The sequence below is a fragment of the Cryptotermes secundus genome, unplaced genomic scaffold (genome assembly GCF_002891405.2).
Source record: "Cryptotermes secundus unplaced genomic scaffold, Csec_1.0 scaffold1775, whole genome shotgun sequence".
In the NCBI taxonomy this organism is placed as follows: Eukaryota; Metazoa; Arthropoda; class Insecta; order Blattodea; family Kalotermitidae; genus Cryptotermes; species Cryptotermes secundus.
In genome coordinates, this window is record NW_019743175.1 from 215,007 (window position 1) to 239,358 (window position 24,352).

At 42.1% G+C, this 24,352-nt stretch overlaps 1 protein-coding gene across 1 annotated transcript in view; it reads right to left on the bottom strand.

Annotated features, from left to right (window-relative positions):
• LOC111874040 (facilitated trehalose transporter Tret1) overlaps nt 1–24,352 on the bottom strand; it is a 75,178-nt gene that overhangs the window by 18,739 nt on the left and 32,087 nt on the right. The window contains exon 2 of the mRNA XM_023869174.2: nt 241–388. Within this exon, the coding sequence (XP_023724942.1) occupies nt 241–388 (148 nt within the window). The remainder of the gene's footprint in view (nt 1–240; nt 389–24,352) is intronic.

Below are 24,352 nucleotides of genomic sequence, written 5' to 3' on the forward strand. Positions count from 1 at the left end.
TAATATATTTACCTAACAATTGTACGTCCGCGCTGTGTATTAGATTCTGAAACAACATAAATTGTGGCTCTGTGCGGTATAGTTTCTGTATTGTTGATTAGCCTTGCAGGAGTAGATTTGTATCTGCATTAAATGAATGAAAAGTATATTAAGGTTTGCCAGGTTGTAAAGAACGTATCTGGGTTACTGTTTTCCACAATTTTCGTATTACACAAAAATAATATTTTGTACGTGTATTACCTGAGGTAAAACGGATGGAGCTTCCTGGGTGGTTGGTTTGTAAACGACGGAAATGCGACTTGACACAACTTCATATGTTTTCGGTTTCGTTTGCTGTATTTCAGGTTTCCCTCCAGACTCCAGCCACGGTTTGGTTTCCTCTTCTAAACTGAAACAAGAAAGTGATATTCATAATACAGATTCTTGACTTTCATGGCGAGATTGAGCGGCACTAAAAGAAAATTAAATATATGTAACTCGTCTAATCTGTGCTTGCAGGTCGTGTTTTAATAGAGCAAATAAAACAAACCTGATCTCAACGCAGTTCAAACTCAATCAGTATTTTTTTTCCTTTGTTTTACTTTCTTTATTTCCTTCGATACTGGCTTGAATGCCTGGAACATTTATTTTCGTGTAGATCCGCCAAATATGATACAGGATAACAGATTGCGGAAGCATGAAAATTATATTTTAATTACATGTATTTACGTAGGTTGCCTGTAGTTCTGTATGGGCGTGAAACTTAGTCTCTGACATTAAGGGAGGAACACAGACCGAGGGTGTTTGAGAACAGGGCGTTGAGGAAAATATTTGGACCAAAGAGAGATGAAATGACAGGAAGCTGGGGAAAATTATATAATGAGGAGCTTCATAATTTGTACTCTTCTCCAAATATAATTAGAATGATGAAGTCAAGGAGGATGAGATTGGCAGAGCATGTAGCACGAATGGGGGAGAAGAGGAATGCATGTAGTATACTGGTGGGAAAGCCAGAAGGAAAGAGACCACTAGGAAGACCAAGACATAGGTGGGTGGATCATATTAAAATTGAAATGAGAGATGTGAAGGGATGGTGTGGATTGGCTTGATCTGGCTAAGGATATAGACAATTTGAAGGCTCTTGTGAACACGGTAATGAACCTTCGGGTTCCATAAAATGCTGGGAAATTCTTGAGTAGCTGCAGAATTGGCGGCTCCTCCAGAAGGGCTCAGCTCCATGAGTGAGTGAGTGATTTATGTATGTGCGTATAAACTTGTAAATTCAGTGTGAACAAGCTCCGTTTAATTATTATCGAGGACAGGAGAGTGCTGTAATCTTCGCTTGTGTTCGAGGAACCGCTGCTGATTGGTCGGTCTGTAATCGTCGCGTATGGATCACTGATAGAGATAGTTTTAAAAAGATCCTGTACAAGTCATTGAATTCAGATAGAGTTCTTTTGTTTAATTATCTCGAAACCCGTAAAGTACGCGAAGAGTATACTAGAAATGAAACATTTGTCCCAGTTTCCCTTACAAAGTTTGCTCCCATATATATTTAGCGAGTTAAGCTCAAGATACTAGGAGACATGCATGTAGGTTTCATGACAGGTGTCTGTTATTTTTGTTCGATTTCAATCTTAATTTAAATTTATAGATACATTTTAGTAACTAACTCTAGGGGGCTAAGCCTTTCTTGAGAAGTCGCTTAGCTACTCAAGAATCTTCCAACATTTTGTGAACCAACGAAAGTTTATTACCGTGTTTACAAGAGCCCTCCTCTGATCTCTATCCTGAGCCAGATGAATTCAGTCCATAACACCCCATCCTATCTCTCTAAGATCCATCTTAATATTATCTTACCACCTATGTCTAAGGCTTCCTAATGGTCCGTTTCCTTCTGGATTTCACACCAAAATGCTATATGCATTCGTTTTCTCCCCTACGCGTATTGCATGCCCTGTTCATCACATCTTCCTTGACTACATCATTAAAATTATACTTGAAGAAGAATACAAGTTACGAAGCTCCTCATTATGCATTTTTCTCCAACCTCCTATCACTTCATCCTCTTTCGGTCCAAATATTCTCCTCAAAACACTATTCTCAAACATCCTCGGGCTATGTTCCTCCCTTAATTTCAGAGACCCTTTGTGATATTTCGTAACAATTTTTTTTTTTTACGGTAAGGACTTGTTAGCCCCGCGCGCAACCCACAAGCTTGAGGACCACCTGTTGTCGGATGTCCGCGACTGCTCATTCAATATATTCACAGTTACTTTGCATATCTAGAGACCGTCTTCTCCACCCGCAACCTGAGGACGCGCCATGCCGTGATGACAACACACCCCCTTAACATGGTATATTTTAGTAAAAGTTCCCAAATATTGCATTTAATGAAAATCCGTTTAGCCGTTCTCGGGTTGTGGCATATGTACTTCAGTCGGGCTGATGCAGATACTCCTACTTTTAACAGAAGCTCGGTAGGTTTGCGAAAGAACATAAAGATGGATGTTCTATTAGCGGAGAACGTAACGATTGTGAAGGGACGCGTACAGATAATATTGCGGTGTACTTGCCCGAGGCGAGATCGGTTGAGCCACAGAAACAGCCGTTTACAACAACACACGTACCAACAATGGAACAGCGAGGTTATGGAACTCGTTTGTAGGCAACACCTCGGTAAATACACCTCTGCGCAGGATCAGTGACGTCACACTCCAACAACACTTAGCTATCACGTGACTTGCTTTCTGTGTGGTGTGTGCTACGCAACAGTAAACTGTGTTTTCTGTGTTCTCCGTGCCGCGGCCATATAACACGATTCCGCCTGCAGTCAAGGAGAGTTTTTGGTTGGATTTCGAGGTTTCAGGGTGATTGAACAAGAAATTACAAGAAGACTTCATAATGATTTGAAGTGCTAGTTTCTATGTTGAGATCCGTTGCTAGAAGACAAGTGGAAACTGAGAATCCTAGTGCGTTTGCGCTCTAAATTATGTAAATCAGCGATAGCTCTTCATTAATTGTAATTAAGAGAGATTGTACAGGAAGTGCTAATTAATCTAATCATCCGAAACAGTAGCCGTTATTTTCGGCACGCGTACCCCCTCCGCATGACAGTATCGAGGCAGTAACAATTTAACGATGAGACAGCGATAGAGTTTGATGAGACAACACAACAGGGCTGTACAAGATGCCACTGCTACTACCATGGTTTTAACCGATCGATTATCTAAAGGTTTATGGAAACAGTTGATTCATATTATCGGAAATTGTATTATATTGATCACGTCCGTTGTCTGAGATATATTCAACATACATGAATTGGACCTAGTCATAGGGTAACCGGTTGCGATTGTAGTGGCTGATTAATTATTACTGTTTAGAGGACAGTGTACTAATTTAATATTCAGAAGGTCTCGCGTTTATTAGCCGCCACTGATCCTAAAAGAAGAAACAGTCTGTCAGTATAATGACAACCAGTCACCTGATGACAGCCAAGCAAGTCTGGAAATGTCATGTCATGTCGTCAAACGTATAAATGTTGCTGAGTTTAAAACGTGCCGGCACAACTAATCGGATCGCAGCACACAGGTTGAGAAAAAACAGACTTGGTTCATGGCCTTGACTCTGTAACTTGCACTGACTAGTTATGTCCCGAACAGCTGTTTCCCTGCTGATGGTACCACGTGGCTGGTGATTCCCTCTCTGTCCACCTGTTACGTCACATTCTTGCTGGTTCATTGTCGGAGTGAGAACGTTACGTCACGCCTGCCTAAGCATGTGCAAGATTTTGTGAAACTCTTTTGTATTCTCATAACTGAAATTTTGCCCTTCCTCAGCCATTAACCCACTCCTTAATTATCTGTTACAGAAATTTAGTGATGGTCTGCAAAGATTGTTCTTGATATCTGCTGATCACTATTTACGCTTTTAATTATATTATTTAAACGTCGATTATTCAGGAATGACACGTTCATATTTCCCTTCGTCAATGACATGGCGTTTCGCCCATATCGGCAGTGGACAGCTGAATGAAGTAATACAAAATGGTGGATATATCGAACAAGAGGAATCGATATGGTCCTCCTTTGCAGTTCATGCAATATCATTATTGCCGATTTAATCGATTTTGAGCTACGAAGATTAAAGATTAAATCTTTTGGGGGTTCAGTTTACAATGCTCTCAGCATGTAGACCACCAGCGATGACCACGCTTCCCCCCCCCCCAATTTTTTGCACGAGGGTCAAATAAAAAACCTCGAAACTCCGTGTGAGTTGGAAGTTAACTGAAAACAATTACAATTTTTAAACAAAATTTCACATTAAGATTCTAAGCGACAAAATTAATATGACTAATTCAGTGTCAAATATAAATACATTTCTAGGACTTGTAATGAATTGTACTTACTCCTTGGACGAGTGATCACCTCATCGCAAGGCCTCTACCTAAACACAGAATAAACACACATACAAAACATCCATGCCTTGTGTGGGATTCGAACCCGCAATCTTGACTTCCGAGAGAGCAAAGACAGTGCATGACTGCCTTAGACCGCTCGGCTACCGTGACCGGCGTAATGAATTGTAGAGTGTGTGAATTGGCGACAGCACTAGAATTATTTGTAGTTACGAATTGTAAGTGTGTAGTAAATACGATTACCAAACCAGATCCCGTGTCCAGCCACAAATCACGTGAGAGCACAGCCTGTAGGCCTGTTATATAAGCATATACGTGTACATTTCTGTGAGTTTCGAAATTGAGGGCAGGCACAAAGTTTTATTCCGCAGTCACAAGTAGTACCGTATTTCTGCAGCCGACAAAACTCTCGTGTTTACATCTAGTGCTTTATATCTAGTGGCTTTCATGTAGTTGATATTGACAGATCGCATGTATGCTATTACACATGAACTAAAGTCGTGTTTGCAAGTGTCCTTCTTTTATTTCAAAGAAGATTAAATATGAGGTTAAACAAGATTCTGAAAACAAAAATTACATAAAGCGCAGGAATTGTGTGAGCAAATAATCATGGTCTATTGTCTAAACGCAGATACGTGTTCATTCATTTGCCTTGTCAGTTGCCTAGTTGCATAGTCTACTACTTGCTTTACTCATTAGCCAGTTACATGCTTCCCAAATCGGGGGCTGCAGTCCCCTAAGGGGACGAGAACCCTTTTTCGGGTACCACTAAAATGGATCTATAATAAAGTGCCAATTAATTTTTGTCCTAAATAATAATAATAATCCGAAAATATTATGCGAAATTTATTAAATAATATAATATGTTAAATAGAGAAAATTAATAAATTATATATATTACGCCACTTTTTTATTGGGGGCCTCAAAAATTTTTGTTCACACAATTGGGAGCCTCAGCCTAAACCAGATGGGGAATCGCTGAAGTAAATAGCCAACTTAGCTATAGACTATAGTTACTGATAGCTAAAGGAAGTCANGTGATCTGTCAGTCTAAGGCCACATGCACCTTAGACGATGCAGAGCCAGCAATCGGTACCTGTGCGAATATTTGGTTAGTTAGTTGGTGCACTGATGTTTTCTCCGAACCTAAGGAAGGCTGGCTTCTCAGCTTCTCAAGAAGTTAAAGAGTTACTTAATGTTCATTCTCAGTCATATTAATAGAAAGTTGGTAGAATTTAGCTTGTATGGCTATTGCCAAGTTGTCACATTTAATTTCACTATCTCACTATTTATACATGTTTGGCCTTGTAGAGCCTCGCTGTAACTTTCTGAGAATGTAACCATTTTTGCGGTCTGTCACATATAATATACATGTGTCATCAGCAAGGAGACCTAGATAGAAACCAGGTGTTTGGGGCGTATTACTTATACATACACGGTGTGTCCAGGATCCGTTAGGATTCATTTTTTTTTGCCCTGCAATGCCATCTATTGGCGAGTTGTGGCGTTAAGATTCTTGAAGTTTCAGCTGTGGCTGTCTATAATTTCAAAGCGCAAGCATCGCTGCATCATGTGTTCTGACCTTGAATGTAACAATACTGTTCTGACGCTTGTCGGAAAATGGCGGTTGAACAGAGAGCTAACATCAAATTTTGTTTGAAGTTAAGCTAAACAGCCGGAGAAGCGTAGGAAATGATGAAAAATGTGTACGATAGTGTTTGTTTGAGTTGCTCTAACATTTTTCGATGGTATGCTGTATTTCGTGACGGCAAGGAGGACACTGAAGACGCTCCACGTGCCTCAAAGCCAAGAACAAGTCGCACTGAAGAAAATGTGAAGAAAGTGACCGAAATCCTTGCATCAGACAGATGTGTTTCTGCAAGACTCATCGAGGAGCTTTTGGGAATACCAAAAAGTACTGTGCATCAAATTTTGAGTGAGGATTTGGGCAAGCTCAATGTCTGTGCGCAGTTTGTACCGCACGCGATGTCAGGCAAAGAAAAGCATGCCAGAGTGGGGCACTGCAAAGCCATGATACGGTCGGCCCAAGTGATACATAATCGATTGTTACTAGTGACGAGACATGGTGTTTTCAACATGAGCCTCTCACAAAGCGGCAGAGTGCAGCGTGGTTGAGCCCAAAGAAGCCGAAACCAAAGAAAGGGCGCATGCAAAAGAGTCGAGTAAAGACACTGCTAACCGCTTTCTTCGATTCCAGAGGAATCATTCACAAGGAATTTCTGCCAGAAGGTCAAACAATGAATTCTGATTATTATCTCGGAGTCCTCAATCGTTTGTGGGAGAGAATTCTTCGAATTCGACCTGAATATCGAGAGCAAGGTTCCGGGTCGCTCCTCCACCACAATGCCCCACCCCCAAAAATCGAAGATCGTGCGCGATATTTTGGCCAGAAAAGGGATCACAGTCCTTGATCATCCTCCGTATTCGCCAGATTTGGCTCCAACAGATTTCTGGTTGTTCCCAAAAGTTAAGTTGGCGATGAAAGGAGACTGTCACGACACTATCCAGGACATCCGTGACTATTTTCGTGAACTTTTCACTCGATTCCAGCTATGTATGGATTCAGAATGAGACTATTTTGAATAAAAAGAGTGAAATTTTGAAAATAATTCATGTCTTGTACTTTTAATGGCCACAATCCTAACAGAACCTGCACACACTGTGTATGCTGTAAACGTTGGGGACGGGACGGCAGAGTCAGAGTCAGAGTCAGAGTCAGAGTTACTTTAATACTGGTGGTTCACCGCTAAGCAGTTTGTCTTGGCGACAAGCCCCTTGAGATTCACGACCAGTATTTTTTTATTTTCAAACTGAACACTTGAGCTTATAGTTCTTATGTAACATCCTCTCTGACAAGAGGATGGGTCTTTCGTTTACGATTGCTGCTGGCCCTCGGCAGTAAAGTCATTCTCAGGTCCGAATCCCTCCATATTTTACAGTCTCAGATTCGAGACCCCTCCAACTTAGAGGACCAGGTCCCCGTATTTATATCCCCCAGGAACGTGATCGCCCGATTACACCCCCAGGTACTGGGTTCCCTTGTCGTCGCTTCCTACGACTCACAGGGCTAAGGTGGAAATATTCGACCCCGCCCCACACAGCTTAGAAAACACTGTCTCCTACAATAGTCCCTCTGTTGTTGCGTGTGCGCATCCGTTGTCAAGGAGCTATTTTTGCCGACTCATTGCTTAGCAATGCCGTCTCCTCTGTATCTGCTATCTGTCATAGCATATTTTTGGTGCCGTTACTTAGCAGTGGATGTCTTTTTCTCTCACTATTTCCTCTTTCAGCCGTCATTTCATATATGTATATTATTGACTACAGCGACATCACGTTCTATACAGATATCTCCGGCAATTAAATTTTATTAGGCCCTGACTCCAAGTGAGGCATTTGTTTTCTTCTTCATTTATCAGTTTTCTCCTTTAAAGTTCAGAATGTGAGTGGGAAATATGAAGATGGAGGCTAGTCTCATCGTTCAGCTTCATCAGCTGATTTAAGATCTAGGTTTTCCAGGAACTTAGCAAACACGAGCCTTTGTTCAGAAAGAAAAGTGTTGAAGTGCGATATGAAGGGACTGGTAACTTGATATTTTGCGATTATTTCAGCGTAGGTCAGTACAGTATCCTTAAGCTGGCAACATTAAAGTGCGCAATTTATTTGAACAGATTTAGAGATTGGGTCTCACTTCCAAAAGGTCGACCGTGCTATAGCTCAGACAGTCGCTGGCTTCCCACCGCGGCGGCCCGGGTCCGATCCCGGGTCTGGTCAAGTGGGATTTGTGGTGGACAAAGTGGCACTGGGGCGTGTTTTCTCCGAGTACTTCGGTTTCCCCCGCCAATCTTCATTCCACCAAATTCTCTATCATCATAATCACCCTGGGCAGGCTATAATAGGCCAATCAGAGGCCGCCGTGCCGAGTGGACCCAGTTTGACTCCACTCCCCACTAAGCGAATTAAAAAAATAATTAGTTAGTCGTCGGGTTCCCACTGCAGCAGCCCGGCTTCGATCCCTGGTCAGGTCATGTGGCACTTATGGTAGACAAAGTGGCATTGGGGCAGGTTTGCTCCGAGAACTTGTGTTTCCCCTGACAATTTTCATTCCACCAACTGCTCCACACCCATCATCTACCATCCGGGGTTGGTACAATAGACCAGTTAGTGGCCGACGTACCAAGTGGACTCAGTCTCAGTCCACCTAAAGAAACTAAACTAAACTACTTCCAAAAAGACCACACTGCTTCCCCGGTTTCAAGAGTGTCTGTTCAGTGCGTGTAGCAAAATAAATTATAAATGTGTGCCGGTACACTCTGCGACGTTAAAGCAAATGGTAAACACAGCTGCCTTAGAGGATTAAAGAGAGACCCTGGTTCATGACTTTTAGCTTTTCAGCAACTCAGTTTAAAATGCTTTCGCCGTTTCGATGTTTACGTACATTTCCCAGTGTCCTTTTAGATGTTTCCGACCCGTACGTTGCTTCACGGAGAAGCTCTTGATGGTAAACATATTTCCCTTTACCTCTCAAAACTCCTTCCTATCGACAGACGTGCATAGAACACACGTTCCTTTGATAAATAGTGAATGATCTGCAGGAAATTTAATGGCGCCGTGTCAACCATCGATTTTATGTACAAGAAAATTATGTGTTATTTATTACATTCGGAAATTTGGCGAGCAGGATAAAAGGGCCGTCGTGATCTGCTTTACGATGAATATCAGCATTCACCGTAAAGTGCATTATTTTGTTTGCCATAATTTTCTTCATTCCTCCCTTATTTCGGGATAGCTCAGTTGGTATATCGACTAGTTACCAAGGGGTCGGAGTTCGTGTCCCAGTAGGATAAAGAATTTTCACTTGTCCATGTTGTTCAGATCGGCTCTGGGGTTCACCCAACCTCCTATCCAATATAGGACATGGAAGGAATTGTGGCCTAATTTAAGGTACTAAAACAGAATATTCCTGCGGGAACTGAAGAATATCACGAAAAACCTCTCAGGATATTCGATATTGCGGCTGAGATTCGAACTAGGCACCTCTCGTATACAGGTCATAAGCGTTATCAATTGAGCCAGATTGTTTGCTCGAAACCCTGCAGCAACATGTCGAAGTTATCTGGCGATGTAACGGGAGCAAGAGAGAAACTGCCCCTGCTTATTTTTTCGTTTGTGCTTATGGCTCGGGTCTCTTGGACCAGATCCATCGTCAGGTAAATGAGTTATGAAATGAGTTGTTCACAATGTCTGTGGAGTGAACACCAACACGGAGAGGTTATCTTATGCTAGAAGTGGAAAGCTTAGTTCACAACGAGCCAGCCACAATAAAAAATTAAAAACGTGAGAAATTTGGAACGCTACTTGTTACAACAGGCCGTCAGTCATGATCGCAATGACATTGGGACATTAAACTCTAACGCTTTACGCGCATTGCAATTAATTTACTAATTTACTGACCGCCTGTTGTTGTGGTGTAAGAAGAAACATCGTGTCAATCAATCATAACCCTGGCTGGTGGCCAACAGATCAGCGTTCTATCATACCAGCCCAGCATGTGTTCATACTCCCTCGTCGCCATCTTGAACGAACCTTATTTAGCGCACGCTGAAGTGACTTGCACTGAGCGATAGAGCACCCCCGGACGTAACATTTCTTTTTTCCTTGGCACTACAGCCCCAGTGGGCCTAGGCCTACCTCCATGAACTTCTCCGTTCACTTCGGTTTTTCTAGATCTTACACATTCGGTAGGACTCCTTGGGCGGGTGATCAGCTCGTCGCAAGGCCTCTACCTGTACACAAACACAGAAAAACGCACGCACACAAACTAAACATCCATACCCTGAGTGGGATTCGAACCCACGATCCTGGTTTCCAAGCGAGCGAAGGCAGTGCATGCCTTAGACCGCTTGGCTAGCGTGACCGGACGGACGTAACTTACTTTCTTTATAGCCGGAGTCCAGAGATTGCAGTGTCACGTCTGTCGTGGCTACATATACAAACTAAACATTTTGCAGTTAAATGAGCTGTGGCCGTACTCCATTGTAAGAAATGTTCTTGTAGAACGTTTTGCGATCGGGCGTCGATCTTTGAATATTTGGAAATGTATTATGATTGACGTATGGAGTTCACGAAAAATCAAACCCCAAAACTAGAAGAAAATATTGCAGCTTCTTAAATTTGTTTATTTGTTTATTTCTGGCGTGAAAACAGATGGCGTCTTCAGCTTATATTCTTTCCTTCAGTACGAATGTTCTGAAAATGAAGCTTCAATGGGGGGGAGAGATAGCGTAATTGGTTGAGACACTATAATACTAGCTGGAAGGTCACGGATTCAAATCCCGATGAGGTCATTAGATTTTTCAATGCACCTAACTCTTCCAGCCGTAGTANGCTCCGGGTTCCACTCAGCCTATAATAGAAATGAATTCCAGCAATCTACCTGGGGAGTAAAGGCGGCCGGCGAGTAAGGCTGACCTTACCGCCATCTGTGAGCCGATTGTCTAGATAATGTGGGAACCTCAACGTCTCACAACCTTATGGGCTTCCATGGTGTGTTACAGGGATAGCTTTATCTACCTACCTGAGCTTCATGGCGTACCATATGGTTCATGAGGAGTACCACGAACACCTTCAGTGAGCTTAACCTGTTCCAGAACATGCCATACTAGATGCAACAATGCTGAGGTTCCGTGTAACAAACTGCCTCTAGCCTATACTCAAAAGTACATGTTCACAGTGCAGCTTATTGTTTGGCCAATAATGGCGAATGCTAGCCATAAATAATTATATAATCAGTACTACGAATCTTTAGAGTACAGGTATTTTATAATTGCAAATAATACGTCTGCTTTTTTGTTGTTATGGTAAATATTTCGTCTTATCCCATTGAAAGTGAAAAGGCATGCAAAGTCACGATGCCGTAACTGAATACAAGCTGCCTTTCTCTGACTTGTAATCTCAATGGGCGTTGCTATATTGCTTCGTTTCGCGAATTGTATTACTCGAATCGAATCACCAATGATATTCACAATCATCTGTGCTATTATCCACAGAAGACGGCGAGTTATGATTGCTCATGGTGCGACGGATGCCGGTCACGGTAGCCGAGCGGTCTAAGGCATGCACTGTCTTCGCTCGCTCGGAAGCCGGGATCGTGGGTTCGAATCCCACTCAGGGCATGGATGTTTGTGTGCGTTTTTCTGTGTTTGTCTACAGGTAGAGGCCTTGCGACGAGCTGATCACTCGTTCAAGGAGCCCTGCCGTATGTGTAAGATCTAGTAAACCGAAGTGAAACGGAGAGTTTCATGGAGGTAGGCCTAGGACCAAATTGGGGCTGTAGCGCCACAGGAAAAAAAAAAATGGTGCGACGGATGCGCGGTGAGAGTTAAATTAATCATCGTCAGTGTTCATAACTGCTGCTGGTCGCTGTACACCGCAGTTACCGGCCGTCATGGCTTCGTGGTAAGCGTCCCTACTTCGTAAATAAGATCTAAAAGTTTGTTACGATGGTATATTGTTACAAATATTATGTTTTTGGACATTATCCATCGTCTTTTATATATCTAAAAACTGCCCTGTTTATTTTTCAAAACACAGCGTTTCGGAGACTGCATTCTGTCTCCGTCTTCAGGTAAAACCAACTCAGTTGGGTCCAATCGATCAGGATATAGGGACTAGCTCTATCGATTGGCCCAACTGAGTCGGTTTTACCTGAAGATGGAGACAGAATCCAGTCTCCGAAACGTTGTGTTTTGAAAAATAAACAGGACAGGTTTCAAATAGAGACAAGACGATGGATAATGTCCAAAAACATAATATTTGTATCCCTACTTCCTATTCTGGAGGTCCTGGTTTCGAATCTCTGCTTGAAAGTCTTTTGTCCTGATTGTACTTTCGCGTGACTTCCTTTACTTTCATTACGCAAATGTAGATTCACGGCCGCTTCCTTCTACATCCTTACAATTCATTATTAAAAAATCACACTTCCGTTCAGTGTTACGTAATCTGCCCAGTTAAGAAAACGTCTTTAATTAGTAAAAGTTAAAAAAAGTAAGTAAAGGTATCCCTGTAAGAGGCCGTGAAGGCCCATAGGGTTGTGAGACGTTGAGGGTCCCACATTATCTAGACAATCGGGTCAAAGATGGCGGTAAGGTTGTCAGCCTTACACGCCGGCCGCGCTTTACTCACCAGGACAATTATTTAATTAATTCCTGGTACTCATTTCTGTTAGAGGCTGAGTCCACCCCAGGGCCGTAGTGCGGCTGGAAGGATTAGGTCAATTAAAAAAATCCAATGACATCATCGGGACTTGAACCCGCGACCTTCCGGCTTGTAGCAGAGTGCCTCAACCAACTACGCTACCGCGTGCCCCTTCGTTAATTAGTATAAAGCATATTAATCTATATTCGGGACCGCCTCTGTGGTCCAGTGGTAAGATGGCTACAGATCCAGAGGTCCTGGCTTCGATTCCCGGAGCTACTAGTTTTCTGAGAAGTAGTTGGTCTGGAACAGGGTCCACTCAGCTTCGTGAGGATAACTAAGGAGCTATTTCAAGGGAATAGCGTCTCCGGTCTAGAAAACCAAAGATTAACGGCGGTGGGGATCCGTTGCACTTATCACGCGACACCCTCTATCCGTTAAGTGACACTAACTTTGCCGACCAGCGGCGGCCGCTAGGTCGGTATAGTTCGCTTGCGGACTACAGGCCACGGAGTTTGTTTTGTTTTTGTTTTATCAGTCTATACCTCGGTCATGTGGGATGCTATCCATTTTTGTAGTTCATTTAATATACCTGATATTCCTGAAATAGGATTTTTCAGTGCCTTCACACAGTAGAATGAACTGTTATGTATTCATTTCAATGTAGTGGATTTTAATGTGTTAAAAATGGAGGAACAAGGAACCAATTCAGATTTCTCACAGGAAAATTAGAGATTCTTTACAAAGTAAAAAGAAGAACGTTTTATGTGGAGCCAATGTCTGTTCGTCTTTAAGTGACGTAATATCAGCGCCTGTGACTTTCGGCAGATTTTGTTGAAATTCAACATGGGAGACTCTCACTGAAGTTAGAGAACAATTCTGATTTTCAGACATACTGATCGGTAATAAAGCCTGGTTTACGTAAACCGCTAAATGAAATTTCTCAAATATCCTACAGACCGTTTAATATATATTGTTTAATTCGATATGGGAGACTTTTCTTAACGTTTCAAATTGTAAAATATTCCGTCTGTAATGCAACAAAGCCACCTGCTCATGCTGATTCCTCGCTCGCCGATTTTTCCTTTTTTTCTTCTACGCTGAAGATGCAGGAGATACGTTTATCCGAAACATCGCTTTATACAATATCTACACGCCACATCCCAGAAGACGGAACTCTTCAAATGTATTTAATTAACTAAAAAGTACTTGTTAAATATTTTAAAATTTCATTAACCATGTACATTCAATCTCATTGCAACATGTTTCGGCCCCACATGGTTCATCATCAGGCAACATTTATTATTTGGGGAGACCTCTGCACTGTAAACTTTGTCCTCCGTTCCCTCGGCACGTCGTTTTGTTGTTGGTTAATTTGCTTTGGATTCTATTTTCATCTCATCTGTTTTAGCTGCCCTTTCAGTGTTCCTTTCTAGTGTCTTGTTGATTTTAGTTGTGTGTCTAGTGGTTTTCCGGTCTAGAAAACCGAGATTAACGGCCGTGGGGATCCGTTGTGCTGACCACGCGACACCCTCTATCTGCTAAAGTTGGCACTAACTTCACCAACAAGCGGCTGCCGCTCGGTCGGCATAGTTCGCTTGCGGACTACATGCCACGGAGTTTGTTTGTCTAGTGCTGTTTGCGTCTTCCGTCAACGCTGCTGAACAGCCGCAATGTTCAGCCATACTGACACTGAAGCGTGGTTGCACGTAAATTTTCCATGCACTCTACAAACTGTTTCGTTTATACTGATGAAATTCGATATCGGACAATTTCACTGATTTATATTTCATTACACCCGGAAGGTCGCGGGTTCGAGTCCGGATGAGGTGTTTTTTTTTCATTTGACCTAATCCTTCCAGCCGCACTACAAAGAAAACAACATGATCTGTAGATTATCAGTTTCTTATTAAAACAATTAATATTTAAATTACCATCTACTGCATAGCCTGTACTTACTTTGCATGGGGCCAGTCTCTCTGAATTTTTCAAGAAAGAACAGCAAGAAATAGTGGTAGCATTCGTTTGTCTTGTTCTTTTATTTAGTAACAATCAATGTGAATGCCATTTTGACTTCTTAATTGTAATTTTTTTTTATTGGTAGTGGGGCGGGACTAAGTCCCTTGTACTACGGCCACTTCTGGCCTATTGTACCAGCCCCAGATGATAGGTGAGGGTGATTGTGGAGCAATTGGTGGAATGAAGATTGGCAGGGGAAACGGAAGTACTCGGAGAAAAGCTGCCCCAGCGCCACTTTGTCCAACACAAATCCCACTTGACCAGACCCCGGATCGAACCCGGGCCGCCGCGATTGGAAGTCAGCAACTAACCGCTTGAGCTATGGCGCGACATTCTTAATTGTAAAATGCACTGTTTTGTTTCTCTGCCTCCGTAGCATGCAATTGTCACATTCCGCTGAAGTTTCTTTGAATCTCCTACGTATATACACGACGTTAAACAAAGCAAGTAAATTTTTTTTAATTCGCTTAGCGGTGTTTGGAGTCCAACTGGGTGCACTTGGCACTTGGCCAATTGTAGCCTGCCCCCGGGTGATTATGATGATGGAGAATTTGGTGGAATGAAGATTGGCAGGAGAAACCGAAGTACTCGGAGAAAATCCACCCCAGCGCCACTTTGGCCACCACAAATCCCACTTAACAGACCCGGGATCAAACCCGGGCCACCGCGATGGGAAGCCAGTGACGCCAGTGACTAACCGCTTGGGTTATGGCGCGGTCAACAAAGCAAATAAATCTGCTCCAGTTTCCAGCAGCACTTTGTTATCTGAGTAGTCCTGAAAGGCGATGCCGTCGATTAGCATAGTCCTTGAAGCTTTTAGCCGGTGTTTGTATATAAACCACTGATGTCATCTGATCGTTCCTGCATTCTTCTTGTTAAGGGTATCAACACAAAACGTAACGGCGTCTGGAGGTTCACAGCGACCTGTGTAATCCAAATTCGCTGAAGTGTTCTACAGATTATGTGTCGCATCTAGTTAGTTAGTTAGTTATTGGAGAGGGTTGGTTTCCCCATGCACTTAGACCTGTCTTGGTCCATTGTGCTTCCTCTATGATATTCTACCAGTCTCTATATCCTACCGGTACTGGTGCTTACCATCAGTCCCGCCCAGCCAGCGAGACCGGCTCTACCACCTGAGAGGTATCTATAATGCTTCCCCCATCTACCGGAGGTATTAGAGACTACTGTTGGGCGGGAAACGTCCGTTAATTTGGCTCAGTGACCTCCTTTGGAGATATGAGGTTCTTTTACGTGCCGTAAAGCTACGACACGGGACCCACGGCTTAAAGTCCCTCCCGGAGGACTTGTTCCCTGAATTTTTCCGCCCTTAAAAATTCGACGACCTCCGCCGGGTATTTGAACCCGCGTACTATGAGTCATGAGGTGGGAACTTTACCTCTAGACTACGGAGGCCGCTATGTGTCGCATCTAACAAAATTTACACTAAAATTAATGTTATGACGTCAATTAATTTGGAAAGAAAATATTTAGAGCAAATGATATCTGTATTAGGTATGTACTTGCAATTCTGTACGCTGTTTTTCCCCTGCACACCGCCTGACATTCGACTTATTTACATTGCATTACAGAAGTCGTGGTTTGTGTGTAATGTATGTGTGACATAGAACAGCAAGGACAGCCCTCTTTCAGTATGTCTACCAGTTAGCAATTCAAATTTATCTTACGTCTGTCATCTCAAGGTCAAGAAGAAATTTCATTTCTGCTTCCCATAAGATGGTAGCCGTAGTAGAGGTATGTAGCTCAGAAGACTGACCACGGACTGGAAGGCTGAGATCGGTTCTGGAGATCTTCTCCAAGCCTTAACAGGCATTATGGACCTCTTCTATCCAATGGACACCAGACCAAAGCAGTCGGATAGTAAATTATTCGATCTACTTCAATCTTGTGTCTGTGTTAAATAATGCGTGTAGATTTACCTCCATATTTCTTGCGCGCCTTCGTGGATTGATGCCCGGACACAGGGAACATTTCCTTATCAATTCGCCTCAATTTGGTAGACAGAGATCTACCTTCTCTCCAGTAACTTTCTTCATGTGGGGCTTAGACGCAAACACAATTAACAGTGAAAATTTGGAAAACAGGCGTTGCGTGATCGTGAAGTTGAACTAAACGAGCACTTTGATTTAAGATGAAACTTCTGACTTCTGAAGTAACATGAATTGTACCAATAATTAAAGTAATAAAAGTATAACATTCTTCGTGTTCGCTCAAATCTAATCTAATCTCGACGGCGATAACAATTCAGTCTCATGCTGAACACATACTTGAACCAGCTGAATCCAATTAACGTCACCTCAAACTCTCTCCCAAAAGACTCTTGTTAATATTATAGCCCTATCTTCGCCTCCGCGACCTCTTTCCGAATTGTTTTCCCCGCACGTATTACAGACGTCCTATTCGACTGCATTACAATATATTTCCGATTTAACGGACTAATGGGCGAAGGGGGTGTCCGATACAGCCGAATGTCCGTAAAATAGTGTCTGTATGAAACCAGAAATCTGTTAACTAAAAAGTGCACAACGCAACCTATATTGAAGTGCAAAGAAGACAAATTTCCCTATTACATATAAAGCATTAGAAAATAAGAATAAGTAATAGTAAATTACTCGTCTCCATCAGCTGTTGGTCTACGCCGATGATGTGAATCTACTGGGTGATAATGTAGATACCATAAAGAAAAACACACACACACACTTTAATTGACGCAAGTAAAAAGGTTGGTCTAAAAGTAACACAGAGAAAACTAAGTATATGTTACTGTCTCGTCACCAAAATGCACGGCAAATTCATGACATAAAGACAGGAAACAGATGTTTTGAAAATGTGGCACAGTTCAGATATTTGGGAACAACGATTACAGATCGAAACCTAATTCAGGAGGAAATTAAGAGGCGATTGAACTCGGGTAATGCTTGCTATCATTCAGTCCAGAACCTTTTGTCTTCTCGTCTCTTGTCCAAGAACATAAAAATTAGAATATACAAAACTATAATTTTGCCTGTGGTTCTGTATGGGTGTGAAACTTGGTCTCTGACATTAAGGGAGGAACATAGACTGAGGGTGTTTGAGAACAGGGTGTTGAGGAGATTATTTGGACCGAAGAGAGATGAAGTGACAGGAGGTTGGAGAAAACTGCATAATGAGGAGCTTCATAACTTTTACTCTTCTCCAAGTATAATTAGAATGATCAAGTCAAGGAGGATGAGGTGGGCAGGTCATGTAGCACGAATGGGGAAGACGAGGAATGCGTATAGGATATTGGTGGGAAAGCCAGAAGGAAAGAGACCAAAGGGAAGACCAAGGCGTAGGTGGGTGGACAATATTAGAATGGATCTTAGAGAGACAGGATGGGATGGTATGGATTGGATAGATCTGGCTCAGGATAGGGACCAGTGGAGGGCTCTTGTGAACACGGTAATGAACCTTCGGGTTCCATAAAATGCTGGGAAATTCTTGAGTAGGTGCAGAATTGACGTCTCCCCAAGAAAGGCTCAGCTCCATAAATAAGTAAGTAAGTAAATTACTCGTCTCTCTTTAACAAGAAAAAACTGAGCAGTAAGTACTCCATTCAGAAGATGAATCTCTGTTTTCCTCTTCTACGTTTATTACCAGTCCTGGGGAGAGAATGTTGCCATTTGCTGAAAAGTTGTTAGGCTGAGACGACACAAGTTTTACTCGGCTAATTAGCTTGAAGGAAGCATCTAATTTCATTTGTTTTGGAAAGTTTGATGTTTGTGGATAATAATCTCCCTGAAAGGTCGAAGGTGAGAGTAATACGGCTAAATTTCAGTATCTGACGAAAAGGGGAGCACAATAGATCGCTGTAGGTCGCGGTGCAAGGACCGAAAAGGCCCACCCCTTATACACTCATTCATTCATTCATTCAATATCAGACGATGGAGCGATCAATCTCAGAATAACGGGAAAATACCGTAGAATTTTGTCCAATAAATATGAAACCCGTTAAAGAGATGATTCATTCTATAACAAGTGTATCCTGGATTAACTTTCCTTCCTAATTTAAACGTGAACCTCATTTCTGTTTGTTATTATAGCCTTAAAATTACATTTTTTTTTATAATTTTCCAATTATTTATTACCTCCAGTTATATTATAAACTTGTCTCAGTATTTCACTGAGCTAAATCGTTTCGATTCTCGGGTCGGCATCCTGCTGCTTTGGTGAAGCACTGCGTAGGCCCAAGTCTGGTGCCTTAAAATAGACCACCACCAATTCTTTTGTACTTCTTTCCAATTCGGGACTCGCAATAGCCCTTCCATTTCTTCGACACATAAACTACACAGTTGAGATTGCGCCATTAAATACAGAAGAAGATTTACTAGTAACATTTCTTCATTTTCTTGTGTGGCACTCTACATCATCTGTATCATAGGTTTCCTTAGACGAGGGACCGGTCCGCTGTAAGGCCTCTACTTATACAGAACACAAACACATGAAGAACGTGCCTTGATTGGAATTCGAACCTGCAGTCTCAGTGTCAGAGCTGTAGAAGACAGAAGAGCGAGATCCTGCTCAACCATATTTTGTCACCTCATCCGTCGGTGTTGCTGTTTCACTGTCGGAAATCTGTGCTCATCCGATTAGAAATATTGTTATAGCTATATGTTACTATTACTGCCTGCCAACATTTTCTTACGCTTCCATAATTGCACGCTTCGTTTCTAACAATTTGCGAACGAAAATAGCCTGATGGCGGTCATGTCTGGCCGTCTGTCGATCGGTCTGTGAACCGGTATGAGTGCACAAACCACGGAACGGATATTTTTAAATTTTGTTATAGGAGATTTATATTGAAATTTATGAGCTAATTCCAGTTTTCAGCCGCACTGACCCATAATGGAGTCTACTTCTCTTACGGCCATAAATGTATAGCTAGTCTCAAATAACCTTAATAAACTACCAAGAACACCGCTGGGAATTTTGTTTATACATTGAGTACACCCTTTCTAGTTCTATTTTCTGCATATCGCGCGCATTCTCACATATATATATACACGTGTATATTAAGCCCCTAATTATATAGTAACCTATCTCTGTCACTTACTATTTGTTCTCAAAACACAATCTAATTCCTCAATAAACTGTGAAGCACATCACAAATATATGTTTGAAAATCATAACGAAATATGAGAAATATGACAAATTGTCTATATTTCGCTTATACTCGTATAACTGAAAAATATACTCTACAAATATGCATATGTACAACAGCCAACTATACCTCACACATGCGCACATATATAACTACAAAATTTATTTCGTATATGCGTACACATACAACAGAAAAATGTGCTTTATGCATGTGCACACATATAACAGCAAAATATTGTACATACATGCACATATATACAACAAATAAAAAAACTCCGTAGCCTGTAGTCCGCAAGAAAACTACATCGATCGAGTGACCGCCGCTTGTCAGCGAAGTTAGTGCCAACTTTTGCTGATAGAGGGTGTCACGTGGCCAGCGCAAAGGATTCCCAAGGACGTTAATCCAGTTTTATAGACCGGAGCTGATATTTCCTTGAAATAACTCCTCAATTATCCTCACGAGGCTGAGTGAACCCCGTTCCAGACACACTACTTCTCAGAAAGTCTGGTAGCACCGGGAATCGAACCTAGGACCTCTGGATCTGTTGCCAGGAACTCTGACCACTAGACCACAGAGGCGACAACAGCAAAACATATTTCATAAATGAGCAGATACACAACAGCAAAATGGCACATCAAGTGGTGCCGGCGGATACTGTACTCTAATGCAGAGTGTACAGCTCGAGAAGAGTGGGAAACGGAAATTAAGTGTTTCATGTGCTTTCGGATCTCGTCCTCATGGCACTTAACGTATCCATACGCTTGCAAGTACGTATACAGCTCTTTCCAGATAGTAGCATCACTCACTCGACCACTAAGCACTTATCCTGCCACTCTCCTTAAACGTTTCGTTTTATTGATTCAAAACATTTTCATCGCTGTACGATTTTTACCGCCATACATAAGGACGAGAACGCATCGTTTGAAACCGTATCAAAGTAGACGAAACGCCAAAGTACTGGAGAAAATTCAGTGTTAAGGGACATTAATGTGCATGACGAGTATTTGCTTAATATGGTTAAGGTGATTAAATAAAGAGGAATTAGATTGGCGTGGCATGTAGCATGCATAAAAACGTAGCAAATATACAGACTTTTGCTCAGAAAAGAACCCTCCGTCTATAAGCACCTCTTCCAAGCGGTACTCACTGGGTTCAAATACACTCCTCAGAACATGTACTCAAAGAGTAAAGAGTAAAAAAAAAGTAAAGTTATCCCTGCAACAGGCCATGGAGGCCCATTGGGTTGTGAGACGTTGAGTGTCCCACATTATCTAGACAATCGGCTCATAGATGGCGGTAAGTTTGTGAGCCCTACGCGCCGGCCACCCTTTACCCTCAAGAATATTCCTGGTACTCATTTCTGTTCGAGGCTGAGTCGACTCCAGGGCCGTAGTGCTGCTGGAAGGATTAGATCAATTGAAAAAAATCCAATTTCCTCATCGGGATTTGAACCAGTGACCTTCCGGCTTGTAGCACAGCCCCTCAACCAACAATATACATATTTTGACACATATAAAACAGAAGGTAAAATTGTAGTTATGTGGTACGGCAATTAATTTGAATGTCATAGGTAAGAGGGATATTTTACATTTATAATGAAAATAAATCCAAATTTATTAGGGTGAATAGCAAATAGGCCCTAAATCATAAATGAAAATAACATTGTTTCGACACTGCAATGGACGTCCAATTGACAAGAGTCGGCTGTGAGCATGGAGTTCAACTACATTTGACTTCGTTAACACTGAGCTGCTCTGAAATGTCCTCGAACTTATCCTGCGTCAGAATAGCAACACTTGACGCAAAACACATTTCGCGAATGACATGCCCCGGCAATTTAACGTCCCCCTTCTGAAATACAGGAAGCACAATTCTTCATAACATTCGGTTATATGTATGAAATACTTCATGAATAAAAGTTTAGAGTGTATGTGAACAGATTGTTTTTTTCGATCTTATCTAACGAAATCAAAGGATCTGTCGCGATAAATCCCGTTGCTTAATCAATTATTTTTTAATAGCCATTAATATGTTTCTTTGAAGAAAGGAGTCTTCTGGGATTTGGCACCGTGTATATGTGGTGTTAACCGACGTTTCGGAGGAACGTATCGCCTCCATCTTCAGGGGAGAAGAAAAATATATAAGAAATCTGCAAGCAAAGAGACCGTGAGAACCGGTAACCGGTTCCTCCGAAACGTCGGTTAACACCACATATACACGGTGCCAAATCCCAGAAGACTACTTTCTTCATAGTCACCGCCGTGAAAGCCTCAAATCTTACAATATGTTTCTCTGATTACTGGCATGAGATGGACATCTTTGTAAGCATACTTTTCACTCTTCAGCACTGTACTGCAAAATGTACTTGAAAATAACTTATGATGTTATTCGTTGCTTCAGCTATTCATTTGAACGAAAGGTTTGCTGTCAGGGTCTATAATTTTCGGCACGATTTTAGTGTATTCTCCCCAAACACTTCTATTACGCTTTATTTACGCAGAATACATATAATGAAGTATGCAGTGGGACAGTGCCAGGTTCTGAATAGATTTCGATAGAATTTCAATGTTTTGGGGTGAATTTGATATTTGTACACATAGGTCGACTAGAACTGTAGCTTCATGTGAACCTGAAATCGAACAATGTTTTTTTCTTTCTCTTCGCTTCCACTTTGGGGCATAGGGCTGATTTCTCAGTTTCACTGATCTTTTTTTTTCCACAGATGGTAGGACTCCTTGGACGGGTGATCAGCTCGTCGCAAGGCCTCGACCTATACAGAGGACAACACAAACATAGAATAAAGACATACACACACCAAACATCCATGCCTTGTGTGAATTCGAACCCACGATCCCGGATTCAGAGCGAGCGAAGGCAGTATATGCCTTTGACTGCTCTGTTATCGTGACTGAACGAACAAAGGTAGTTTTCTTAAATAAATTGTTTTTTTATTGCTAGTGGGGTGGGACTTAGTCCCTTGTACTGCGGCCACTTCTGGCCTATTGTACCAGCCCCAGATGATAGGTGAGGGTGATTGTGGAGCAATTGGTGGAATGAAGATTGGCAGGGGAACCGAAGTACTCGGAGAAAATCCGCCACAGCGCCACTTTGTCCACCACAAATCCCATTTGACCAGACCCAGGATCGAACCCGGGCCGCCGCGGTGGGAAGCCAGCGACTAACCGCTTGAGCTATGGCGCGGCCCAAAAAAATGGTTAATCGTACAACAAATTGGCGAGCCTACATGACAAAACGTATAGGTTATATGTGCATCATTTAAGGCCTATCGCTTTTAATGAAACGTTTTCGATATGGTGGACACTTAAGGAAATGTAAGGAGAAATAGTATCTCTCTTTCTCTCTCTGTGACCTTATAGATTTTCAGCAATAAATTTGTCTTATATGAACATGAAGGCCAATAATGTGTGTGATATTGCAATTGTGCACTTCATCTGATACACCGTCATATTGCTCTTCCTTCACAGTGTCGTGCTTTTGTATGAGTAGATCACTATTTAGTCAGTCAGTCAGTCAGTCAGCCAATTAGTTAGTTAGTTAGTTAGTTAATTAATGGATACAATACTGGGGCATGTATCCACAATGTCACTGATCAGACAATCGTGGTAGCTTTACACCAGTCCTACAACCAGTGCACTATATCGCTGGAAGATAATGGAGCTTGCTGCTGTTGTGATAGAACTCCAAATATTCACCTTGATTCCATCGGCCATCTTCTAACTTATCTCCTTAATAATGTTATTATCTCCTTTTCGGTTTTCCACGTTGTTTCTTCCAATGAGGCTTCCGCGCTAAAATTCTTATGCATTTTTCGGTCCAAACCCCTCGTCAGATGTACATGCTCATCCAAGCACAACTTCCTGGATTTTATTGTCGTAAGAATACCAAGTGAGACGTATATCACAGCATTACTAGACTTATGCGTATAATAATTCGAAGTGATATCCTATCATATAGAAAATTGTTAGAGAGGAAAAGAATACATTCATAGAGTCAGTAAATCTCTTGTTCATGAATTCAGCCTGTTCTTTTGAAGAGCGATAATGCCCTTATTAGCACTTTAGCATTACAGTTCTTACGCCAGCAAACTAGCTTACAGAATTGTAGATTCTGATTGCTTAATAAATAAATAAATAAATAAAATTATCAGCGCTTTACAAATGACTCTTGAGTCACGTGCTTAGCCTTATGCCATGAGATGCAGTTGTATGAAAATAACGGATCGAACCTTACCACTTCCTTGAACTCTGGAGTTCATGGCTTGTAATCATGGTTTACATATATTTTTTTTAATATGCTTAGTGGGGGGTGGAGTCCAACTGGGTCCACTCGGCACGGCGGTCACTGATTGGCCTATTGTACCTGCCCCGGGTGACTATGATGATGGAGAATTTGTTGGAATGAAGATTGGCAGGGGAAACCGAAGTACTCAGAGAAAACACGCCCCAGCGCCACTTTCTCCACCACAAATCCAACTTAACCAGACCCAGGATTGAACCCGGGCCGCCGCGGTGGGAAGCCAGCGACTAACCGCTTGAGCTATGGCGCGGCCTCACATAACGACACTG